This window comes from Archocentrus centrarchus, unplaced genomic scaffold (genome assembly GCF_007364275.1).
Source record: "Archocentrus centrarchus isolate MPI-CPG fArcCen1 unplaced genomic scaffold, fArcCen1 scaffold_24_ctg1, whole genome shotgun sequence".
NCBI lineage: Eukaryota > Metazoa > Chordata > Actinopteri > Cichliformes > Cichlidae > Archocentrus > Archocentrus centrarchus.
The window spans coordinates 6,252,424-6,275,743 of record NW_022060254.1 but is presented as its reverse complement, the minus strand read 5'-3'; the positions used below and the strand labels follow the sequence as shown (position 1 = coordinate 6,275,743).

At 43.2% G+C, this 23,320-nt stretch overlaps 2 protein-coding genes across 4 annotated transcripts; one reads left to right on the top strand and one right to left on the bottom strand.

Annotated features, from left to right (window-relative positions):
* Window positions 1-6,104: 6,104 nt before the first annotated feature.
* Window positions 6,105-22,540, bottom strand: LOC115775679 (uncharacterized). Of its 2 annotated transcripts, XM_030723158.1 has the most exons (5): window positions 22,016-22,540; window positions 10,890-11,006; window positions 9,941-9,982; window positions 7,894-8,238; window positions 6,105-7,511 (listed from the first exon to the last, which is right to left on the bottom strand). In XM_030723158.1, exons 2-5 carry the CDS (start codon window positions 10,972-10,974, stop codon window positions 7,273-7,275), a joined length of 711 nt encoding a protein of 236 aa, XP_030579018.1. In that variant the 5' UTR covers window positions 10,975-11,006; window positions 22,016-22,540; the 3' UTR covers window positions 6,105-7,272. The 2 variants fall into 2 exon arrangements, with proteins under 2 accessions (XP_030579018.1, XP_030579017.1); XM_030723157.1 differs by lacking the exons at window positions 9,941-9,982; window positions 10,890-11,006; window positions 22,016-22,540 and adding an exon at window positions 9,100-9,277.
* LOC115775676 (uncharacterized) lies at window positions 11,902-19,742 on the top strand. 2 transcript variants are annotated; one of them, XM_030723153.1, is made up of 10 exons: window positions 11,902-12,137; window positions 13,542-13,637; window positions 14,347-14,484; window positions 14,596-14,774; window positions 14,856-14,992; window positions 15,311-15,404; window positions 15,578-15,907; window positions 15,987-16,152; window positions 16,228-16,352; window positions 16,935-19,742. In XM_030723153.1, exons 2-10 carry the CDS (start codon window positions 13,544-13,546, stop codon window positions 17,250-17,252), a joined length of 1,581 nt encoding a protein of 526 aa, XP_030579013.1. In that variant the 5' UTR covers window positions 11,902-12,137; window positions 13,542-13,543; the 3' UTR covers window positions 17,253-19,742. The 2 variants fall into 2 exon arrangements, with proteins under 2 accessions (XP_030579013.1, XP_030579012.1); XM_030723152.1 differs by having other exon boundaries at window positions 11,902-13,637.
* Window positions 22,541-23,320: the final 780 nt, after the last annotated feature.

Sequence of the window (23,320 nt, the reverse complement as noted above, 5' to 3'; positions counted from 1 at the left end):
CAGGCCCTAGTAAGGCTGCCTATGAGGGATGCAGAAACAGTACGAACTCAATCAGACTCAGTAGAGCTGAATCTAAGTGGATTACATCTGGAGGAGTGTTGGAGTGTCTGTTCTGTGTGGTGGAGTAGAACCAAATTTAGATTATTGGACTTCTGAGAGGTCACCAGAAAACTGTAAGTCTGTCAGTAAATAGTTATGACGGCCTGACTGTACCATCTTATCATGAACATTATCATGAACTGCTGGTCTGGAAGCTGTGTTTCCATCACAGTATCCTGCTCGTCTCCGCTGGCAGCCCCTCCCCTACCCACCCTAGTGCTCTCCAATGTGCTGCTGTTTTGCTGAGGTGTTTTTTGGAACCTCGTAAGGTGTTCATAATGAACACAGTACCAGATGATTTCTTTGAACCTACCAATCCCAGTGTATCTCTTTCTGTTTTCCTGCTAAAGGTAGCGCCGGTAAAACGGCTGCATGACCTCAGACACCTGTCCCCCCTGTTTGTGTTTGTCTCTATGTATTTCTTGGATGGGTGTTCTGTTAACTGTAATTTCCCCACTGTGGGACTAATAAAGGTATTCGTATTCGTATTCGTATCCTACTTAACTACAGAATGTCAGTACTTTGGCCACCACTGGCAGAGAGTGAGCCTGCCTACCTGATGTGCAAAGGGAGATCATTCCACAGTTTTGGGGCAGGCATTGTACGAGTGGAGCAGATCAAATAGATATAGTGGGATAAGTCCATGAAGACATAAACAAATAAAAGAATGATAAAATCATGCTTAAATGGTATAGCCCAACAACACCACAGCTGACAGGCGGGAAGGGGCAGAAGAAGGAGGAGTTAAAAAAGAAAACAGAAAGAAGAATTTGACTGTCCAATGTAAAATCAAAGGAGCCAGAAATCCAATGAGATTCCGAAGATCCCTATGCACTTATGTGCCAAATGACAGTTCAGAGTACCCACTCTTCTTGGAGTCGCTGGGTGGGATTCTCGAGGGTTCTCCATCTGGTGACTCCATCATTTTGCTGAGAGACTTCAACACTCACAAGGGCAATGACAGTGAGACCTGGAGGGGTGTAATTGGGAGGAACGGCCTGCCTGAAACCAAATGGTGCTTTGTTATTGGACTTCTGTGCAAACCACAGTTTATCCATAATGAACACCATCTTTAAACATAAAGATGTCCACAGGAGCATGTGGCACAAGGACACCCTAGGTTGCAGGTTGATGATCGACTTTGTAATCGTATCATCAGCTCTGCGGCCGTATGTTCTGGGCACTCAGGTGAAGAGAGGAGTTGAGCTGTCAGCTGATCATTACCTGGTGGTTAATTGGATCAGGTGGCGGGGAAGGATGCTGGACAGACTTGGCACACCTAAGCATATAGTGAGGGTGCACTGGGAATGCCTGGCAGAGGCCACAGTCTGCGAGATCTTCAACTCCCACCTCTGGCTGAACTACGACAGCATTCCGAGGGCGACTGAGGACATTGAGTTTGAATCGACCATGTTTCACGCCTCCATTGTTGAGACTGTTGCTCAGAGCTGCAGCTGCAAGGTAGTTGGTACCTGTCGTGCTGGTAATCCCCAAACCAGATGGAGGTGAAAAAAGTCATAAAGCTGGAATCCAAGTTAGCTTGTGGGACTCTGTAGGCAGCTGATGGATACCAGCAGGCCAATAGGAATGTGGCTTGGGTGGTGGCCAAAGCAAAAACTCGTGTGTGGGAGGTCATGGAAAAAGACTTTCGGACAGCCTCAGAGCAATTTTGGCAAACCATCAGGCGACTCAGGAGGGGAAAGTGGTGTTCTACTGACACAGTCTATAGTACAGGTGGGGCGCTGCTGACTTTAACTAAGGCTATAACTGGGCCATGGAACGAATCCTTTGAAGACCTTCTTAATCCTGGACTTTGCCAAGGCTGCCGTTTTTCACCAATTCGGTTCATATGTTTTATGAACAGAATTTCTAGACGTAGCCATGTGGCAGAAGGCTTCCACCTCATCTCTGGTCTTTGTGGATGAAGCGATCCTGTTGGCTTCATCAGGTGGTAGCCTCCAGCTAACAGTGGAACGGTTTGCAGTCAAGTGTGAAGCGTCTGGCATGAGAATCAGCACCTCTAAGTCTGAGGCCATGATCCTCAGCCGGGTAGTGCGTCCATTCCACCTGAGGGATGAGTTCCTGCCCCAGGTGGAGGAGTTTAAGTATCTCGGGGTCTTGTTCACGAGTGATGGGAGAAGGGAATGGGAGAATGAGACAGTGTCCGCAGTGATGTGGATGTTGCACTGGTCTGTCATGGTAAAGAGGGAGTGAAGTGTGAAAGTGAAGCTGTCAATTTACCGGTCAATCTATGTCCCTTCCCTCATAGTGACCAAAAGAACAAGATCATGAATAGAAGCGGCAGAAATTAGCTTCCTCTAAAGGGTGGCTGACCTCTCCCTTACAGATAGGTTGAGGAGTGCAGTCATTCCTTCTGGGTGCCTCTTGGGAACACCTTGGGGACCCCTGGATGAGCTGGAGGAGGTGGCTGGGGAGAGAGAGGTCTGGGCTTCTTTGCTCAGGCTGCTGCTCCCGCGACCCGGTCCCGGATAAGTGGAAGGAAATTAGTGAGACACTATTTCCTCTCCAGCTTACGGGTTATCTGCTTTAGGCTGCATGTTTGTGAATTATACCATGGAGTCAAGCACTTCTGATTTGAAGCTTTCCTTTTCAGAGGAGCCACAGTATCCAGAGTCGTATGCAGTGAGGAAATATAACCATTGACGAGATGATCAATAGCTCTGGGAGTAGAGTTTGCCACAGGAGTGACTGCTGTCATTCCTGTGGCAAAACTTGAACCTCATGAGAATTTGGATCCTTTCTAAGGATTGCAACTCAAAGTTCAGAATGAACCTGGGTTAGAATCACAAAGCATCTCAACCCTCCAAAGGGCTTCAATATTAAGGGCTATCAGGAGGAGGACGAGGAGGACTTTTTAATGAAAACAGGAAATGGCAGAAATACAAAGAGCAGAGCTTTCAGAATGCACTGGAAAGATGCCCAGACATTTTTTTCTTCCTCCAAGTGAGGGGAAGAAAATTAGAGCTGGTTTCTTCATCCCCATCTTCATGAGCACCAGTCCATCCTTCATCAGCTGAGTGAGGCAACAGGCTGAAGCTCCTCGCAGCCTCACACTGTGGCTGAGGTGTGATGACACCAACCCTTGTTCCCAGGCTTTTTTCTACATGTGTTTCCGGTCCTTGGTGGGCGGGACAGAGCTCATCAGTGCCACACCTGGGAACATCTGGGCCCTGGGTCCTCAGTGTAAACATCTGTGGGTGCCCTACATTCTCTCCCTGCATACTGACCTGCCTGACACCATGCTATGTTTTGAATTAGTTTCCTTAGTTTTACACACATGCACAACCTACAGCACTGGTCTTACTGATTTGCACCCCTCATGAGTTCTTATTTAAGATATTTAATAACTCACTTGTTTAACTTTGTCCACTCAGATCATTTCCACCTCACAGAAAAAGGCGTTCAGGGCAGAGCAGCAGGGCCAGGTGAGGTTTGACTTCAGTTTATTCAACACAGATGTCCATTACATTAAACAGACTTCAGGATTACACCCTGGAGAGCATTTCGATGAGCCAATCAAACATGTTAAAAGACTGCGTCATACCTGAGAGCAGGACAAAAACACCTTCTGACTGAGGTCAAAGTTGCTCAGGTTTCTCAGTCATTCACTCACCCTGACAGCTGGTTAGAAGGTCAGCAGCTCTGAGAGGACTCTCAGTTTGTTTCTGACCTCAGAGCAAAGTCTGAACTGGCTCTGAGGGATTTTACTGCTCGACATGAGGGAAAACTACAGTTTGGGATGCACATGTATCCTTTGACCATTGCATAACTGACAGGAGTCATGACTTCTAGGTCTGAGAAATTACACACACCGAGGTTTACAGTTAAAAACAGGATGTGGTTTTCTATAAATGTTGCAGAGAGAGCCACAGCTCTTAACAGCTGATAAATGTTTCCAGTAACATCAGGCTGCCTCATTAACATGTGAACTAAAGTGATTTCTGTGAGAGCAGCCTTCCTCTGAACACACTCCTCTGTGTCATTATACTGGTGTGTAATGGGTGACCAGTGTTCTAGCTGGTAGTTGATCGGCAGGCATTGCACCTTTCACCGCTTCATTTTTGGAGCTCTGCTGTCACTGCATTTAGCAAACAGGAGTGTACCCCCCCCCCCCCCCCAGCTAGGTTGCTGCCATTATCACTGCCTGTGTCTGTATCATTTCATTGCAATTTGCAATCTACCACAGAGCACGGGGAGTTTCATTCACAATGCGCACGCGTGATCTGGCTACGGTCGTGCACGCGCTTGATTTGGATAAAACGAAACTTTAATACGAGTCGATCATTCAATTCAATTCAATTTTATTTATATAGCGCCAAATCACAACAAACTGTCGCCTCAAGGCGCTTTGCATTGTGGGTAAAGACCCTACAATAATACAGAGAAACATCGCTGACAAGTTTTTCCACGCCCCCACTGCTCCGTGCTGTGAGTGTGCATGTGTTGTGCTCACTATGCAGAGAATGTCAGCTGTTATTTTTTCTTTACTTCAGCTGCAGGATCGCTATAACAAGCAGGAGCAGCACTTAGCGGTTAGCATTAGCTTGCTAACTAGCATTAGCAGCCCCCCTTCAGAAGGGTGGGGTTTGGGGCTAGAACCCTGGGTGACTGTCATTGTCCATGACAGAGAGCAGTGTGTCCTTCTCTCTGTCACTGCAGTCAGTGTCCAACTCCACTCCGACCTCTGACCCCGCACACCTGACCAACTTATCCAGCTCTTCCTGATGCTGCCTCCCCAGGACAAGTCTATATACTGGTAGAACATCTGAAAGAACTTCTGTCACAGACAGAACCTGATGATGATCAGCAGCCTCTGCTTCACACTCAGTTACAGAAACAAGCTTCCTGTTTGAAACTCTGAGCATCCATTCAGTACCTGTGCTTCACCTGGACTCACTCTGGTCCCTGTGGGAGCTGGAATCACTTCCCAGCCTCACAGCTGTGGAAACGATGCAGCAGCTCCCTGAGATCGTTTCATGTCATTCGTGCTGCTGCTCTTCATTGTGCGTTGGGGGTGAGGAGCCCCCCCGTCCCTCACTCTGACCTGTTCTGAATGAAATGCTTGTTTCTGTGTTTAAGCTCAAACATCACCAACACGCCCTCAGCAGCAGAGCTGTGTGAGATGTAAGACTGAAGGATCCAGCCTGTCATGAGCTAAAACCTGTTAGTGGATCATCCACCAATGAATGGAAATGTTAACAGGTGAGGCCAGCAAACACAGTGTTAACCAATAACAGCTCATTAACTAAATGATTTCAGCTTCTGAAATGAAACATGCTGACTGAGTGAAATATTATCTAAATATGACATTATGGTCTGTAGCTGTGTGCTCTGTGTAAACTCACTGATCCACTGCTGTGTGATAAATGATGAGTACACAACAATCAGCAGCTTTGTGTGTGAGACATGGTTATAAATAAAGACTCAGAGCAGCTTTGTGAACAGTTGTTGTACATGTTACCACTCTGATCCTGTACTACAGTATTAGTATATGCTGATTACACAGATTCATAGTACCTGATGATACTTTAACATCAAAACTAATTAATTTCCATGATTTAAGCGGAGTAATAAACACATGTACCTGTCTGCACAGGTGTGTCTGACACAGGAGGATCAGCTGAGAGTCTGCAGTGAGACACACCCTCACACTGAGCTCCCTGAGAGTTTCAGGCTTCTTATGTAATAAACCAAACATTACAGTTCCTGAGGGCCTGACCTTTGTTTGTGCTTGAATATGATTCATTTATGCTTTTGTTGTTGCCACAGCTCAGCTTGTTCTTTCTAAATAAAGACAAACATGTCCTCACCTCACTGTCAGTGTGACAGGAGTCATCACTGCTGGCTGTGACACACCTGTAACTGTCTACCTCCTCCTTTATTACACATTTACAGTGAAAAATCATAAATATGCATTAAAACCACAGAAATCTGAACAGTTATCGTGGCTCAGGACAGCACAATGAAGACAAACGGAGAGAAAATCGTCTTCAAACATTTATTCTCTTCCATCTAAATATAACAATCAATCCTGTGGCTGCTGTTGGTGAGCATACAGGAAGAGCAGCAGCATCTCTGACTCTGCTAATACAGAAATATGTCAGGAAGGCAGGAGAAGCTTCCTGTGAACAAGGATCCATTTAACAATTCAAATGGATCCAGACTAACACTGTTTATGCTGCCTGTCTCTAAATGCTGACAGCTTCCTACACATACTACACGTCCCCCATCAGTGTTAAACTGATTAATATTACTGCTGCATAGGATTAAGGTGGAGCTCATTTTAAATACTTCATGTTCTGTTTAATGTTCGGCATAATCATCATCATCACCCTCATCTGTTGGCTGGATGGACCCAAACACAGGACTCAGGAGGGAGAACGTAATTCAAACCCTCTACAGCTGTTAGCACAGAGCTGAGGAACACACAACACGAGGGAGAACACAACAAAGAGGTTTATCCACAATGAGCAAACCTGCAGAAAAAGCTGCTGCCCAGCTCATTGTTACCAGGAGACGGACACGCCCGTAAAATGGAGACAGCTGCAGTTTCTTGTGAACACAAAATAAGCAGAGCTTCCAGCAACAATAACCAACTGCGGCCACAAGGTGGCAGTAATGAAAAGGATGGCTGCAGCCCTGTGAGGAGCTTTATGGCAGCCTGTCTTAGAGACTAAGAGAAAGAATGATGGAAGCTTGTTTCTGCCACTGAAAAAAAAAAATGCCATTCAAAACTCAAAAATTTTGAGTTAGCTCTGCCAATCAGGAAGCTCTGTGAAGGTACATCATTTCCTTGTTACTGTGAAGCAGGAGGCTGAAGGCATCAACCAGGTCAAAAACCTGACAGCAGTTTGTTCATGTTTGCTCATCACTGCAGGCTAACTGATACTGTTTCTACCCCATTTTGGTGCACATGTGTTGATGTCCTCTTTCTTCTTTATAACAACCTCTTTCTTGGAGCTTCATGATTTGCAGAGCGCACTCGAATTTTCACCTCATTTTCTCAATATTTAGAGTTAAGGATAGTTTCTGTGGCAGAAACAAGCTTCCATGGTGACTTTACTTTGGTACATTTGAATTAATGTTTGTAGATCTGACCGGACAAGCACTGCTAGCCTTGCTTGTCTGCTATTTAACTGAACTTGCTTTAACCTAAAAGGCATGCTCAGTGGTGACATTGGCAATGATGTCATCATAGTCTTCTTCCAGTCCCTGACCTCCACCATCACGCTGGGTCATCTCCATGGAGATATCTGGTCTGTTTGGTGTCCTCCTGCTGCAGCAGATGGACAGCAGCAGACCAGTAGAGATGCAGTACGGACAGAAGACCACTAGATGGCAGAAGAGCCTGAGCACAGACACACAGGGAGGATGATGATGACGAGAAGGAGCTGAAGGAGGAGGAAACAGAAGAGGAGTCAGGAGCTAAAAGTTTGGACTTATAAAGTACATAGTTTATGTAAAGGTGGAACGTACCATCTTTAGCATCTAGCTTTGTGCTGGACCTCATTTTTATTTGTCACAACTGTGATTCTGCAATCATATTTGCTCTGCATGTTTCTAATGTTTGTACAGCAGCATCTAGTCTGACCACGTCACACATCTTTTATCATTCAGCAGGTGAAATATGTTTTCTGATATTTTATGGGTGTATTACTGCCACATACTGGAGGTAGCTGACAATAAATATATGCACCAAGTATTCTTTTAAAATGTTCATCATAATTGAAAGATTTGAAAATCGTGCCTTTTCCTATTATCTCTCACACTCACCTCTGACCATCAGCTGGATGTTCTTCCGGCTCTGAACTTGTCCAACCCTGCGGGTGGTGCAGGTGTAGGTTCCACTGTCAGAGTGTGTAGGGTTCCTCAGAGTGAGGCTGAGGTCTCCAGTCTGCAGAGCGTCGGCTCTCATTGATGTTCGGTTGATGTAACGATTGTTTTGTTGATCCAGTTCATCTCCGCTCTGCAGACGCACGTGGACTGTTGGGACCTTGAACTCGTCACGTTCCCACTCTGCTGCTGAGGAGTCCGTGGAAAAAGAAACTGGGACCTGACAGGGCAACACGGCAGACTCCGCCCCCTCATACACCTCCACCAATAAGGTGTAATGGGAAACTGAGGAAAAAAAGATGAAGCAGATAACTATGTGTCCACAGTGTGAAGTGTGTAGACTGACCTCCATGCAGGTAGAAGGAACTGTTTCAGGTGTGAAGATCTCAGGAAAAGAGGAGCATGCTATTCAGAGAATCCAAACTCACTTATGAGAGACTGCAATGTCCAGAAGACGGACTACAAAACGTACACATTAGTGTTTCAGCATAATGTGTTATGTTGTTACATCATAATAACAAGTGTTCAGGGCCAGATTTACTGACATTAAAACTCTTTTAAAGCTGCTGGATTTACTGACGAGCTGCAGCCTCAGGTTCCCTCTCAGCTGGAGAACATTGAAATGAATCACACAAACCTGATTTAAGAACGTTTCCATTAAACTCCACAATTTACATTTTACTGTGAATTCCTCCTGCTTCCAGGAGTGTTTATGTAATCAGAGGGAGAGGGGGGTTATCAGAATCAGTGCATAATTGATACTTTGGGTGGAGGCTCAAATCTGTGAGTGCGGTGTCTCAGTCCTAAAACTTCCTAAAAAGTTCCTAAAAGTCCTAAAAATATTTCTTCATTAAAACTCTGATCTGATGGTCAATAATGATTGGTGTTCTCTCCACATCGTACAGGTCAGCTGTTCCACACAGAGCTCAGTTTGTTATGATGCAGCTCTCCTGTGGATGAATCCTGAGCTCCACCTGAGTCTCCATCCTCAGGACCTCACTCAGTCCCAGCAGCTCCCATCAGAAGAGTTCTCCTGATATTAGAAGGATAAGATCCTCCTTCAGCCGCCTCCTCTACAGTAAACATTAATCATGATGATCCTAAAGTCTGCAATGCAGCAACAACACATTAATAACACAAACTGACCTACGGTGGGGAAAATAAGTTTTCCCAAAGGATGGAGAGGTCTGCAACTTTTATCGTAGGCACCCTTCAGCTGTGAGAGACAGAATCTAAAATAAAGATCCAGAAAATCACATCGTATGATTATTAAATAATTCATTTGCATTTTATTGCATGAAATAAGTATATGATACTTGTTTCTGGAGCCCGTCTCTCCAGGTGCTCTCCCTCGAGCTCCCTCCCCAGGCCTGGCTCCAGGGCAGGGCCCCGGGAACCCTAACCCAGGCAGGGTAAACTGTGCCCTTGATATTTCTTCCATAGGGGTCGCTGGGGTCACTCTTTCTTTGGCCTTCATTAAATAACAGGGTAAAAGTGTCCTGTGGTGAAGTAAGAGGGGCATTGTGTGTAGTCAGCTTTTTGGACATTGTAGTTTCAACATAACTGACATTTTGTGTTACATTGTTAGAGTCCAGGGTCAGTGCACCCATCATTTCTGCTTTTCTTTATAGAACAGCTTCCTGTTCTCTTTTTCTGGGTTTCATTTTTAGATTAGATTAGATTCAACTCATTGTCACTGTGCGCACAAGGCACACAACGAGATGATGGTTCCAGATCACTCATCCAGAGACGAGCATCTGCGGTCACGCAGCCAGAGACCGGCGCTCGAACCTGCAACCTTCCGGCTGCAAGGCAAGCGCCTACCCACTGCGCCACTGCCACTGAAGTGAAAACACGACCCGTTAACTCGCTCATCCGTTAATATTACAACCTTTTGGATCACGAGCAGGGGTCACGAGGTCAGGTCCCTCTCAGCTGCTTTATTCAGCTTTACTTTATTGTTGGTAGTTCTTTACCTTCAACTCACCTGCAGGAACAGTCGGTGCAGACAGCAGCAGCACACACACACCTGCAACAGGAGGTCAGAGGTCACTAAAGGTCAGAGCCTTCTTCCCTCCCTCCAACATTAAATTCATGCCTGTCTGTCTGTTTGGAGAAGACGGTTTAACCTTGAATTTCTTTTTTTAGGTCAGTCATGAACAAATGATCTTTAGCCTGTTGACTGACCGTGTCTGTGTGCAGTGTATTTTATATGGCAGACTAGACCCTCCCATTTTGATTGGCACCTCATTCAGCCAATCATGTTAACTTGTTAACTAGCCTCACTAAAATCACCTGAAAAAGCTACCTGACGCCCTCTGGTTATTATTGGCTCTGGAAAACCCATTTCTTAACACGATTGGCTGAATGAGGTGTCAGTAAAAATGGGAGGGTGTGACCTGCCATATGAAGCGCACTACATGTGGATGTGGCCAGTTAACAGGCTATGGATTTTCCAGAGCCAATAATAACGAGAGGGCATCAGGTAGCTTTTTCAGGCTGAGATCAGGACTCGGTGAAGCTCCGTGGTCGTGTGTTCCTCACCCACACTACATGTGACCACAGCAGCTGTTACAAGGAAACCACATTAGAGACGTGTTTCTTAAAATGAGCCGCTGAAGTTTCCTGTTTCTGCTCCCAGCTGCACATTAAAGGTCCTGTTAGACTTTCTGCTCGGCTGCAGTTTTCATTTTTCAAATCAAACATATTTAATAGTCTAATTTCATTCATTGATATCCAGAAGAGAGAGAAACAATACGCTGCTTTAACAGGCAAACATGAATATTAAATTTGAACTTCAATCAGTGTATTTCATACCAGACAGTTAAACAGGACTGAGCATCCATCCAGTACCTGTGCTTCACCCGGACTCTCTCTGGTCCCTGTGGGAGCTGGGATCACTGAGGGAGGGAGTGTAGGAGCTGTGTGCGACTCACCGAGCAGCAGAGAGGCAGATGCAGACTTCATGCTGTCTGGATGACGGCTGATCGTCAGTGTGGGCAGAGACGCCTTCACGTTCATCACTTCCCTGTTTCACCCTCAGCTCAGCACAGCTGTGAACAGGAATATGTCATCATATTTTGTTGCTCTGCATCAATTAGTTTGGACGCGTCCTCCAAACTAAACAACTACAGAAGCTGTTTGTTCTCAAGAGCAGTCTCTATCAGCATTTCCAAAAAGAGCGCCCCACACAGGTGGCAGGAGAGAGCGCAACAATAGCTCTTCACTCTTTAGGCTCAAGGAGAAGTTAACAAAGAAGACGTCCCCGAGGAGACTCCTCACAGAGCGCACAGATGCAGAGGACAGCACGCTGGAAGGAAACACGCAGAAGGTCAAACGAGAGGTCAGACGATGGATGCGCGTCTGCTGTCGGCCGCTGCAGAGGAAGAGAGGCCGCTAAATGTTCTTCCACTTCTACACATCTTTGATGAAGTACTTCTCCTCATGCCTGTCAACTTTTATACTTAAAAATATGTGTAATTTTCCGCCGCTGACAATAGAAGTCCCTATATGATGTCATCGCCTAATTTGCATAATTGTTCATTTTCATGTAGTTGCAATCGAAGCTGCAGGAGAGACAAAAAAATGTAGAAAAAAACCACCATAAATCAGCCTTCAGTCAGAACTGATTTAATTTTGTGACAGCGGGACAAGTTAGGAAAACATCCAATCAAACGCACAGTTGCACAAATTTGCTCTAAACCCGGGAAGACCAAACTAGTCTGTGATTGGTCGTTCCTTCCGATAGAACTAAGTGATGTAAACAATGTCAGCAGGGAGAAAGAGAAGAGCCGATGTGTGGACACATTTGTCCTTTGATGTTGTGACAAACAAAACGATGTGTAAACCATGTGGGGCGACTATCTCGGGTAAAAACACGACAAATCTTAAACGACATCTGCAAACCACACAGTAAAAATGCCAGTGTTAAAATCTTAGGTGTAGTGTTAAATAAAAAGTGTTGGTGTTGTATTAACAACACACAGCTGTAAAATAACACTGCCGGTGTAAGTTCTTACATATTTAAGTTGTTAAATTCAAGCGTTAATTAGTTGGTGTTGCTTAAGCCACGCCTTCGCTTTACGGCTGCAAAGTGCCGTCTGCTTTCTGTCGGTTTCCAGCAGTCGCTCGGTCGGACATTACCGTTTCTTTTAACCCGCAGAAGACAAAATTACTTCCTAAAGGTAAGCTAAATGTCCAGACTTGATGTTTTGATAGAAATGTGCTTTTTAGTTTGTGACATCAAAAAATATACTATATTTAACCTATTTTGAATGGAAAGTTCACCAAATTCAAGGTCCCGCCATTTTACCAAATCTAGGGAGCGGTAAATTTGAATTCTAATATTATATTTGGTCAGTTCTAGTAGTCATTTTACAGCGTAAATATGACACGTCTGGCGGTATGGCCTTAAATATTGTCGATGTGTGCATTTACAAAGCTAGCAATACAAACTGCTAATGAGCCTTCAAGAGGACGTGGGGGACGTTCCCTCCAAAAACCATGCTAGCTAGCCATTGATCGCCAGGCTCTGAACCTTGCTGAGGCGCCCTCGCGCACGGCTGAGGATTTCATAGTTTTACTTTTGGACCTCTGCTGTCATTGCATTTAACAAACAGGAGCTGACTCCGCCTGGGCTAGCTCGCTATCATCGCCGTTTGCGCTTATATCATTTAAACAAAATTTGCCATCTACCACAGAGCAGGGGCAGTTTCATTCACAACGGGTGTGCGCACACTTGATTTCGTGGGCTACAGAAATCAAAATGACAACCGGCATAAACGGGAGAAGTTAGAGGAAAAGGGAAGAGCAAAGGAAAATTTCAGGCTTTCTATTTAAAAAAAAAAAAATCAAAGCATGAAAGGTAAATACCAACCTTCATGTATTTTGATACACAAATTGAACATTTAATGCAAAATTTAGGGCTGCAACAATTCCTCGAGTAACTCAAATAATCCTAAAAATCTTCGATACAAATTTGTTGCTTCGATGTTTCCTTTTAATGCTGCAGCTTAGGTGTCTCCGTGTAAGCGGAGCATTTCATTCACATTAGGGACCCTTTAACTGGAGTGGATATTCGCTGACAGGTTTTTCCACGCCCCCACTGCGCTGTGCTGTGGGTGTGCGCATGTGCGTTGTACTTGCTGTGCAGAGAATGTTAGTTTCTTTTTTTTTTCTTTTTTTTTTTTTTTCTTTTCAGCAGCTGTTTTAAGTGATGTCTGCACTTGCGCAGCCATTACTGAGATGGTGAGCTCAGGTGGCCTGAAAGGAAACGTTTTTCTAGTCCAAAACAGCAGGGCTTGTTCCTGTAAACACAGTTACAGACTTACAGAGACAGAGAAAAATGAGCAGTATGGAAGTTAAAATATGCAGATGAACTGTTAATATGAAAAATAATTTCTTATCCGATTACTTGATTAATGGATGAAGTAATCAATAAAATACTTGATTACAAAAATAATCCATAGTTGCAGCGCTACTTGTGTTCAGAAAGCTATAGTCAAACATTAGTTTTCAGCACCAGTGCTTCTTTAAAATATCTGTAATGTGTTGTCAAAGCTTGGAATGTGTCCATTTTTGTTCTGGAGAAATGCTGGTGCAGGTGGAGCATCAGGCAGTCCAGAAATGGGTTCGGGTTCCAGTGACAGATGACTGCTATGATTACTTGAAATTCATTCAAGAGGGTAAGTTCAGTGCTAATTATGTTGATATGGAAGCTGCCATTAAATAAAGCAAGCTTAGTTTTTCTAACTCAAATGTCTTTCCCCATCATAAAGATAGTTTTTGGCCTTTAGGAATCTGCATTTTAATCAGCACCAGTGCCGTGCCTTTGCCAACAGTCTGGGACATAAACTCTGGGAAGTCATGTAATGGAGTTGAAAAATGAACAACTCTTAACCAATTTCAAAATATGTTGGTGGGTTCTGCTAAGTGTAATTGCATGTTGGACCTAAAGGATAAAATATGGTCACTGCATAAATAATTATTGGTTTGGAGGATGGCATGTCAAAACTTGGACAGGGATAATTTATGTTGCCCAAAAAAGAAGATGTGGATTTGTCTAACAATTCTTAGTAGAAAGATTTAGGCCCATCTATGTGTTCCTCATGTCCAGCCTGTTTATTAATTCCCCTCTCTTTATTGAAGTAATGAGCTTTGTTGGAGTAATAATTCATTCATTATTGTTCATAAAAATGGTTATGTAAAATTTTGGTGAACTGTGTTCAACAATAGAGGCAACACTTCATGATAAAATTTACTATTTTAACCAGCAGCTCATTGTCTGAAAATGTTATTTGAAATATATTTTAATTATAAATGTGATTGTCCCTTTACAGTTCTAACCATGTTTTAAATTAGCAGGTTAAGATGAGTATTTTTGTTCCCTTCCAGTTCATGCTAAATTCAACTTGGCAAGTGGAGTCTCTGTAGACCTGAAGGACTCATCTGGAGTCGATGTGGATGCTGATATTTTTGATGAACTCCTGAGGTCTGCTACAGTATCTTTCAAAGTAGTCACTGAGCGCTTTGGTAAGACATAAAAGCATTAAAACAAGTGTTACTTCTAATGCATTTAAAAATATATATAAAGCGAAAGTTATTTTAATTTGTTTACTAATGAAGTTTCTAAATTTTATACAGTGGCCCCTGTTGATCAGAGTGAGGTCACAGATGCTTCCTTCAGTTCTGAAGATGGCTCATTCTCGTCAGTCGAGTCTCCAAGCTCAGCAAGCTCATCTTCTACAGTGATTACAGAGAACACCAAAGCACAGAGAAGACGACTGGTTGAAGGACCACCTGACAGTGAGATGGCAAAAAATGTGAGTTGGTTCAAGGTTGGAAATAGAACGTTGATCCATTTTTAAAATTCATAGCAGGATGACATGTGAAATCTGTTGCAGATTGTCTATGTAGCTCTGCACCAAAAACCAGGAGGAGAAGATGTAATAAAAGAGTACAACAAGACCAGAAGTCTCTCTGATCCAACAAGAAAGAAACTTGTCAACATTTTAGTGGCGGATATGATTGAAAGTCATGGGTATGTAATCAATAAGTCTCAGCCATCTGTATGGGGGCGGAATTTAACCTTTATTTTTTCAACTGGTTGCACTGTAATTTCATCTTAGTTAAACACATACATGTATGAAATCCACAGAAATGTCAGAATTATTTGAAAAACAATTAACATAATGATTATTCAAATAGTTTGTAATTGCTGAGAAGGGGCTTAAGAGGTTTTAAGTTTACTTATTGAATACATTAAATATATAATTTCTATTCATAACCCTTTGCACAGTTGGTGTGTTTGTTTAATCCCTATGTGAAATGGCAATATTTTTATTGAATTGTTTTTTAGGAGAGTCCCTCCTGTCAACATTCGCATTACCTACGCCCTGGGAATTGTCACCCTCTTCCCCAGTTTGAAAGATAATGGCTCACCGACTGGCTATGTGAGTATTAATTTGCAGGAACCCTGAATGTTCTCTTCTTGGGTCAAAATCTGTTTGGACTTTTATTAATTTTGGGGGGGGGGGTGTCGATTAACCGTTGCAGCCCAGCTGTAATTGTCCTTTTGAATGGAATGTAATAGACAGTTTGTCTTGTCTGTTCTGTTCTGTGATAGGAGCATTACTATGATCCTCTCAGTGGACAGGGCTATCTGGCCTATCGATTGAAAACAGTTCAGCGTAACACTGCAAGTGACTTCAAGAGGAGCTCCAAGTCTGCTCATCAAGGCGGTCCGAGAACTCTGAGGGAGACCTTAACATCTGAACAGCTGTTTGGTGATGGATGCAAAGAAGCAATGTCCATGATGAAACATTCATCAGACCAGGAAGTTGTCAGGGAGAAAATGAAGGCAACATTTAAGCATAGACAGAATATGCTTCATGATCTGGACCAGTCATCACTCATCTTGGATCACTTCCCAAGATTCTTGGATACACCAGGCTTAGTAAGAAACTCAGACAGATTTAATTAACTGATTGATTTGTTGAATTGGATTGTGATGGCATTTTTTTTCTCTGTGCTAGATTGAGCAGGACTTCATCATGCTCTTTGGAGAAGACATCTCGGGGAAGTTCATCGCAAGATGGCCAACATTCTATAAACCGAGGGTCACCACTGTCAGCAAAAGCCTTCGACAGAGTGCTCATCTGGATGACCTTCTGTCCACTCAGGAGGAATCAAGTGATTATGGTAGGTATTAATAGATCTCTCTACATATGCATTTGCATGCTGTGATTCTTAAGATGGTGTGTGTTATTTCATTAGAATGGGATAGTGACCTGGCAGCTATTCTCCTGCTGGTTCATCTCTTGCCTCCAACCGCGAAGGGGAAAAGACAGGGAAAAATTAGTGCACCTCAGGCTGCTGACCGTGTTATCAAGTTCATGAAGGTATGTTTTTGGCATGAATTACTTTGCTTCACTTACAGTAAATAGGTCTCACTTTTCTAAAACTAAATTTAAAAAGTGAAATATCCACCCATCCATTCACTTCTGCTTATCCTATTCAGGGTTGCGGGGGGGGAGGGGCTGGAGTCTATCCCAGCTGACATAGGGCGAGAGGCAGGGTACACCCTGTACAGGTCGCCAGCCTGTTGCAGGGCCAAAACAGGGAGACAGACAACATCCACACTCACATTCACACCTATGGGTAATTTAGAGTTTCCAATTAACCTAACCCCAGTAAGTGCATGTGTTTGGACTGTGGGAGGAAACCGGAGTACCCGGAGGAAACCCACGCAGACACGGGGAGAACATGCAAACTCCACACAGGGAGAGAGGGAGGGGCCTGGGCCAAGGTGGAATCAAACCCAGGCCTTCCAGATGGTATTCTAACTGAGGCAGCAGTGCTAACCACTGTGCCCCCCCCCCCCCCCCCCCAAAAAAAAAAAAACAAATAATAAAATGTCCTTAATTTGTTGCTTGTGAGGGAATAAGAGCAATCATTTCTAACATGCTGTCTCTCAATCTTAGGTGGGGACAAGCATGGCGACCTTCCTTGCCAAAGTTGGATCTGCACAGCCCTTCCTCCTCTGCGTTGGAGAAAAGAAGAGCAGGATACAGAAATTCTACATCATCCTGGATCAGAAGCCCATTCCCTGTGTGGCACAGACTGCAGTGGCTGCCTTCGATGAACTGTTTAAGGCACACTTTGTGTTTGCTGTGTCCTATGATGCAACCCTCCTCAACTTCTACACATTCATCCAAACAACGGTTTATGGCATTGATGTTGCAACAACAAAGGAGAGCCCCAGAGTCAAGAAAATTAGAGTGAGGATTAACAACACTTGAATATGCTAACATGTTACATTTGTAAGGTTCAGCACAGAAATTGTTCAACTCTTTTCCAGCATTTGAAATTTAGTCATGCTTTGTATCCAGGGCACAAATTGTGTTTGAAATGTGGGGAACATGGCTGTTCATCTGTTTTTTACACGTATTCTGGGTTCAAGAAGCACTTGCTGAAAGCACATGGAGACACATTTGCCACAGATTCTGTTTATAAGGGCAATGTTGGTACAGATAGTGTTGAGACAGATGATGTTTCTGCTCATGACCCATTGAGTAGCTCTTCTGTTGGTCAACAAAGTCATGCTAAAAAGAAGCAGTTAATGGATATGTGTAGCTCTGTTATTGCCCAAGTTCAAGCAGCTGGAGTTTCTGAAAATATTGTGCAGTCTTTAACTTGTTCAATGGAGGAGGTTGTTAATGATGTTCATATTCAAGCACAAGATGCCGTTCTTAAGTGTCTTTCATCTGAGGTGAATGAACAAACCTTAAACAAAGTCAGAGAATGTTTTGAGAACATAGAAAATCCATTCACACACCTTAACACTGAAAGAAAGAGGCAAAAGTATTTTGAAAAAAAATGGAAAATTGTTGAACCAGTAGAGCATGTTCTTGGAGTACGTTATGATACACGTTTGGATAAAACCACAGGTGTATACAGTCAAATTCCTGTTAATGACAAATTTATGTATGTACCTATTTTAGGAACTCTTGATTCATTGTTCACCAACCAAGAACTCAGTACCTGCTTTCAACAGGTAAAGTGTCATGAAGATGGGATATATAGAGACATCAATGATGGTTCCTATCTCAGAAATCACTCATTATTTTCAGAGCAAGAACATGCACTCCAAATACAGCTGTATTACGATGATTTTGAAACGGCAAATCCACTGGGACCCAAAAGGGGTTCACATAAACTTGGCTGTATTTATTTTATTTTAAGAAATTTGCCAGCTAAACTCAATTCAGTTTTGATGAACATTCATCTAGTTTCTCTTTTCCATGCCGAGGACTTAAAGAAGTACGGTTTTGGTCCAGTCTTGCAGCCTCTTGTTAATGACTTGAAATGTCTCGAGACAGAAGGTATTAAGGTCCCATTTTCTGATACACCATTAAGGGGTTCAATTGTTCAGGTTACTGGTGATAATTTGGCATTGCATAGCCTTTTTGGCTTGGTTGAATCGTTCAGTGCAACTTACTGTTGTCGATTTTGTTTAACTGATAAAACAAAGCTTCAGTCAGTATTCAGTGAGGATGACCAAGACCTAATTTTTCGCACAAAAGAGCTCTATTCAGAACATTTCAATGCTGTGGCACAAAATCCCATTCTTGTCCATTCTTTTGGTGTAAAAAGAGAATGTCCTCTTAATGCACTGCAGTATTTTCATTGTTCAAACAATTACGCAGTTGATATTATGCATGACCTTTTGGAAGGTGTTGTGCAGTATGAACTTCAGCTTCTTTTTCAGTACATGGTTAGGACTTCCATAGATTTAAACACCCTTTCAGAAAGGATACAGAGCTTTAACTATGGATACCTTGAGAGAAACAACAGACCTAGTGCAGTCAAAATTGATGGTAGCAATGACCTTGGCCTCAATGCTATTCAGTCATGGTGCCTCTTACGCAATACACCCTTGATTTTTGGAGATATAATTAATAGGAATAACAGCTACTGGAGGGTAATTCTTCTCTTGATTCAAATTGTCAATATTGTGTTCTCACCAAAAATCACAGATGGTATGACTTATTTCTTAAAGCATTTGATTTCTGACCATCATAAACTCTTTAAGTCTGTATTTACAGACAAGAAGCTGATTCCAAAACATCATCTGATGATTCATTACCCCAGATGCATCAGAAAAATAGGACCACTCATCCATGTGTGGTGTATGAGATTTGAAGGTAAACACAATTTCTTCAAGAAATCTGTGAAGAACTTTAAGAACATAACCAAAACACTGGTAAAGAAGCACCAGAGGCAGCTGGCTTTTCATTGGGAGAATTTTTACTTTCAAAGGTTTCAGTTTGGTCCTCTTAAAGATTACCCAATAAGTGAACTAGATTTCAGTGAGGTCTTAAGGTCTTGCCCCAGGTTGAATGTGCCTTGTGTATCCACAGCTTCATGGGTGAAAAACTTTGGAACAGAATACCATATTGGAATGATTGTCTGTACAAGTACTGAAAATGAAATGCCTGTTTTTCAAAAAATTGTTAACATCATAGTCAAGGATGATGAAGCATTTCTTTTGACTGCTAAAGTCATTACAGAGTATTTTGATGATCATCTGAATGCTTTCAGAATAGAGATTGTGGATGATGTGTTTGCTGTTATCTGTATCTCTGATCTGATATATTATCAGCCTTACGACAGGCAGTTTTCAGCTGACAGTGATGAAATAACATATATTGTGCCCCGCTGCTGTTTTATATGAGCTGTGCATTGAAGGTCTTTAATATTTAAATGGGTTTAATAAAAGTTAAACTTTCCATTTCTGTGTAATGTTTTGAATATTTATTATATATTTTTCCACTGGATTTGGTTTGTATTGACACCTTGTGGTGTGCATAATTTACCTTTTTAACACCACATTTTGTTTTGTGAGTAACACTATACTGGTGTTACTTTTAACATTACGTTTTAACACCAACACCACTGTAATGTTAATGTGACACCTGGTATTGTTGAATAGTAAACAATGTCTGGTGTTAATTTAACAAAAAAATGGGTGTCAATCTTTTAACACTTTCACAAATGTTATTTTAACACCAGGTAGTGTGGACACATATAGACACTTTGTCGGTGTTGAAATTAACACTGTGGGTGTGAAATTAACACTGGAATTTTTACTGTGCAGTCACCCAGATCTCCATGCAAAGGTCAGCATTTTAATGTCATGCAGGGTAAAGTGTTTTTCCCAGTTTGTGTTTAGAGAAAATCTCCACCCCGCGGTGGATTAGCCTTTATAATCTTAGTCCTGAACACTGCCCTGTACCTTTCAGAGCGTCCTGCTGTAAAACGCTGGATTATCTCAGTAAGGTGGTGTTAATGATCAGGTGTGTGGGAAGCAGGTGAAACGCTAATGTTAATATTATTAATAATATTCCATAACTTTAATAAATGTTTAATTTTGTGTGTATAATGACTAATTCAAGGGAACTGAAGAAAAAGCATTTACATTTTACACCCTTTATATTTTAGACTAAATCCACTGTAGATTTAGTCGACTTTATTCTTACCATAATTCATCAACTAAAATTAAACTAAAACTATTCTGATGACTGAATTATGACTAAAACTAAATCAAAATTTGCTGTTAAAATTAACACTGCACCATAATGTGCATGTGCGAGTGCCCCCGTTTCCCCGTTTCAGCATCGTATTCATCCGTTTACATGGAAATGCAGGCCGGTGCGTTTCTGAAACGCTCCACTCTGAACCCTGTTTCTGAAACACATCGTTTTCACGCCGTTCTCGTATTGTATTTTAAAACAGATGCACCTTGAAGAGCAAGAAGTGGCAGCCTGCAAAGCTGTGCCTTTGTCCACACCTCGTCAAACTCTCACTGCCACTGCAGAGAGAGTAGGGGTTGCAGAGGGGTGTAACAGCATTATTTATGCCAGGTTCAGTTTGTGCCCCTGCTGCTCAGCCTGTTTTTGTTAAGGGTTAAAAAGCCAAGCAGAAAGACTCACGCACATACTTGCTGCAGCTTCTTGCAGGTCACATGACCTGAGGTGCTTTCTCATCATAAGGACTTTGGGCAGATGCGAGGTGGTGCCAAAGTTTACAGTAACAGTTCTTTCATCAGCCTTTCAGACTGCTGTGTGTAATTAAGTACTTTAACACTACTTTACTCCATCACACTTTAACTCTGACCTGGGACCAGCCAGTGGCCTCAGTTTCAATCATCAGGGGTTTAGTCTGTCAGTGCTGGAGCCCACAAACGAAGCCTGCAGCAGAGTCTGAACTGGGTTTTTTTGAAGTGACATTTCCCACAGTCACAGGTTTGCAGACAGCAGTCAGCTGTAACTGAGGCCATGATCAAATCAACACATCATCAAGTCCTTTGTCATTTTTATCTCCGTGTCAGCGAGTCAGGAGGAGGACCTGCAGCTGAGTCTCTCTCTGAGTTAAGCTGCCAGTCAAAGCCAAAAACATTACAGATTCAAATGGCTGAATTACCTCCTCAGTATGCAGTCAAGTTGTCCAGAGTCCTGCTACTGACTTCTGTATTTTACTCAGGTGTGTTGGATCAGGGACACGTCTAAAACCTGCAGGACACCGGCCCTCGAGGCCTGGAGTTGAGGATCCCTGGTGTGCAGCATGCAGGTGCTTAATATTAAAACTTTCAACTTTTCTTGAAGTCGCTTCTAAAGTAGAACAGCTTAAACTGACTTTGAAAAAATGAGAAAAAACTCTTTGGAAGTCAAATGACTTTTAAGAAACTTAAAGACTCCTCTGGAGTTTACAGACCTGCAGATCTCCACGTACGTAACAAACTGACTCTGTGAAACGGCTCATATCAACATTAATCTAATTCTCTTATGCTAAGGGTTGCTCTTTAGTGGACCAAACAGGACTGACATTTATTAAAGAGTTGAAAACTGACAGGATTTCATTCAACAATATGAATCTGAACAGCTCCAATACAACAACTTTCCCACACAGTTAAGTGTCTGTGTTACGGTCGGTGCTGGTGACACGTTACACCTTCAGGACTTTGCTTCGCAGCGCTTCCTGTTGTGTGACGCTGGCGGCTCACCTGTGCAGGTCTCCCTCTGCATCTTCTCCCGCATCCGTCCCACCAATCCACTCGTTTCCCCGCACATCGCAGGCGAGGGAGAGACACACAGGTTTAGCTCCGGTCTCAGCGAACAGGTCCTCTGCGTCCCACCGGTTTTCAAAGTCCCTGTTTTCGGGGGGGTCAGGCTAGCTTAAATGTCCGTGCTGACCGCTGCTTTGACCTCCTGCTGACCGCGGATTAATGTCACTGGCAGAGCGGGAAAACGGGTTCTTGCACAGGTCTTGATCTCCGCGCCGATGTTGCAGTGCATAGTGGGATTTGTAGTTTGAGTGATAAGAGCGCGATTTCTCGACGGGCCCGTGAAATGATCTCGCCGGGTCTTCATGACGGAGTGCTTCAAAGGTCCAGAATAGTTTAACTCACGCTTTATTTTAGGAGTGGTTGGCACTGACAGATATTCAGCGACAGTTTCACGCGGCTTAAGCATTTTTATTTGGAATAGAAGCCGATGAATTCCTCTGCAGTTTCAGTGGACAGTAGAGGAGCTGGTGCGCATGCGTGTTGCAATAAGTCACGTGACATACAGCGTGCGCTTTCAAAGAGAAATGACGTCAGTTCCAGAAGCCTTTTATACGGGACGAGTTCCAGAATCTGTCATTAAAGCTTTGTAGTTGAGGCGTACACACCGCGGGTTTTCCACCACAAAAACTCACACAAACCGGATATTAAAAGAACAGCAAATAATCTCAGCGAATTAGGAGCATTATCAACAGCTGAATCCCCGTCTGAAAGCCCTGTCATTCGAGCAAAGAGAGCCTCCAATACAACATGTCTGTGACGGCAAAAGGCGATGCAGCTAGCATGACTTCAGCAGAATGGTTTCCCTCCCTCACACCTGAAATGGTTGTAGATGAGGCCCTTAATGCAATAATGAAAAACATGCATCTCTTACATGATGGATTCAAGGAGTGCACAGGAACAGAGGAGGACGCTCAAAGTTCCCGACCTCCCAGGATGCTACTAGAAGCACTTGAAGATGATGTTATTGGTTTAATAATTCATCAGCTGAATAATTTATACTATGAAGCTTCTTCACAAACAGGACAGTGCACCAAAGATGAAGAGGCTGCAAGCTCCCAGCGTCCCTGGACCCTGGCCGAAATTATTGCTGCTGAGGCTGTGAGAGCAATCAAAGAAGAACTGGAGCAGCATGCTGAGGCTGAGGCCGGTCCAGCTTCTGCTCCCAGAGATGAAACCACCTCTTTTGTGAGTGCAGCACAGCAGGACCTCTCTGCAGAAACAAGCTCACCAACGGCTGAATCC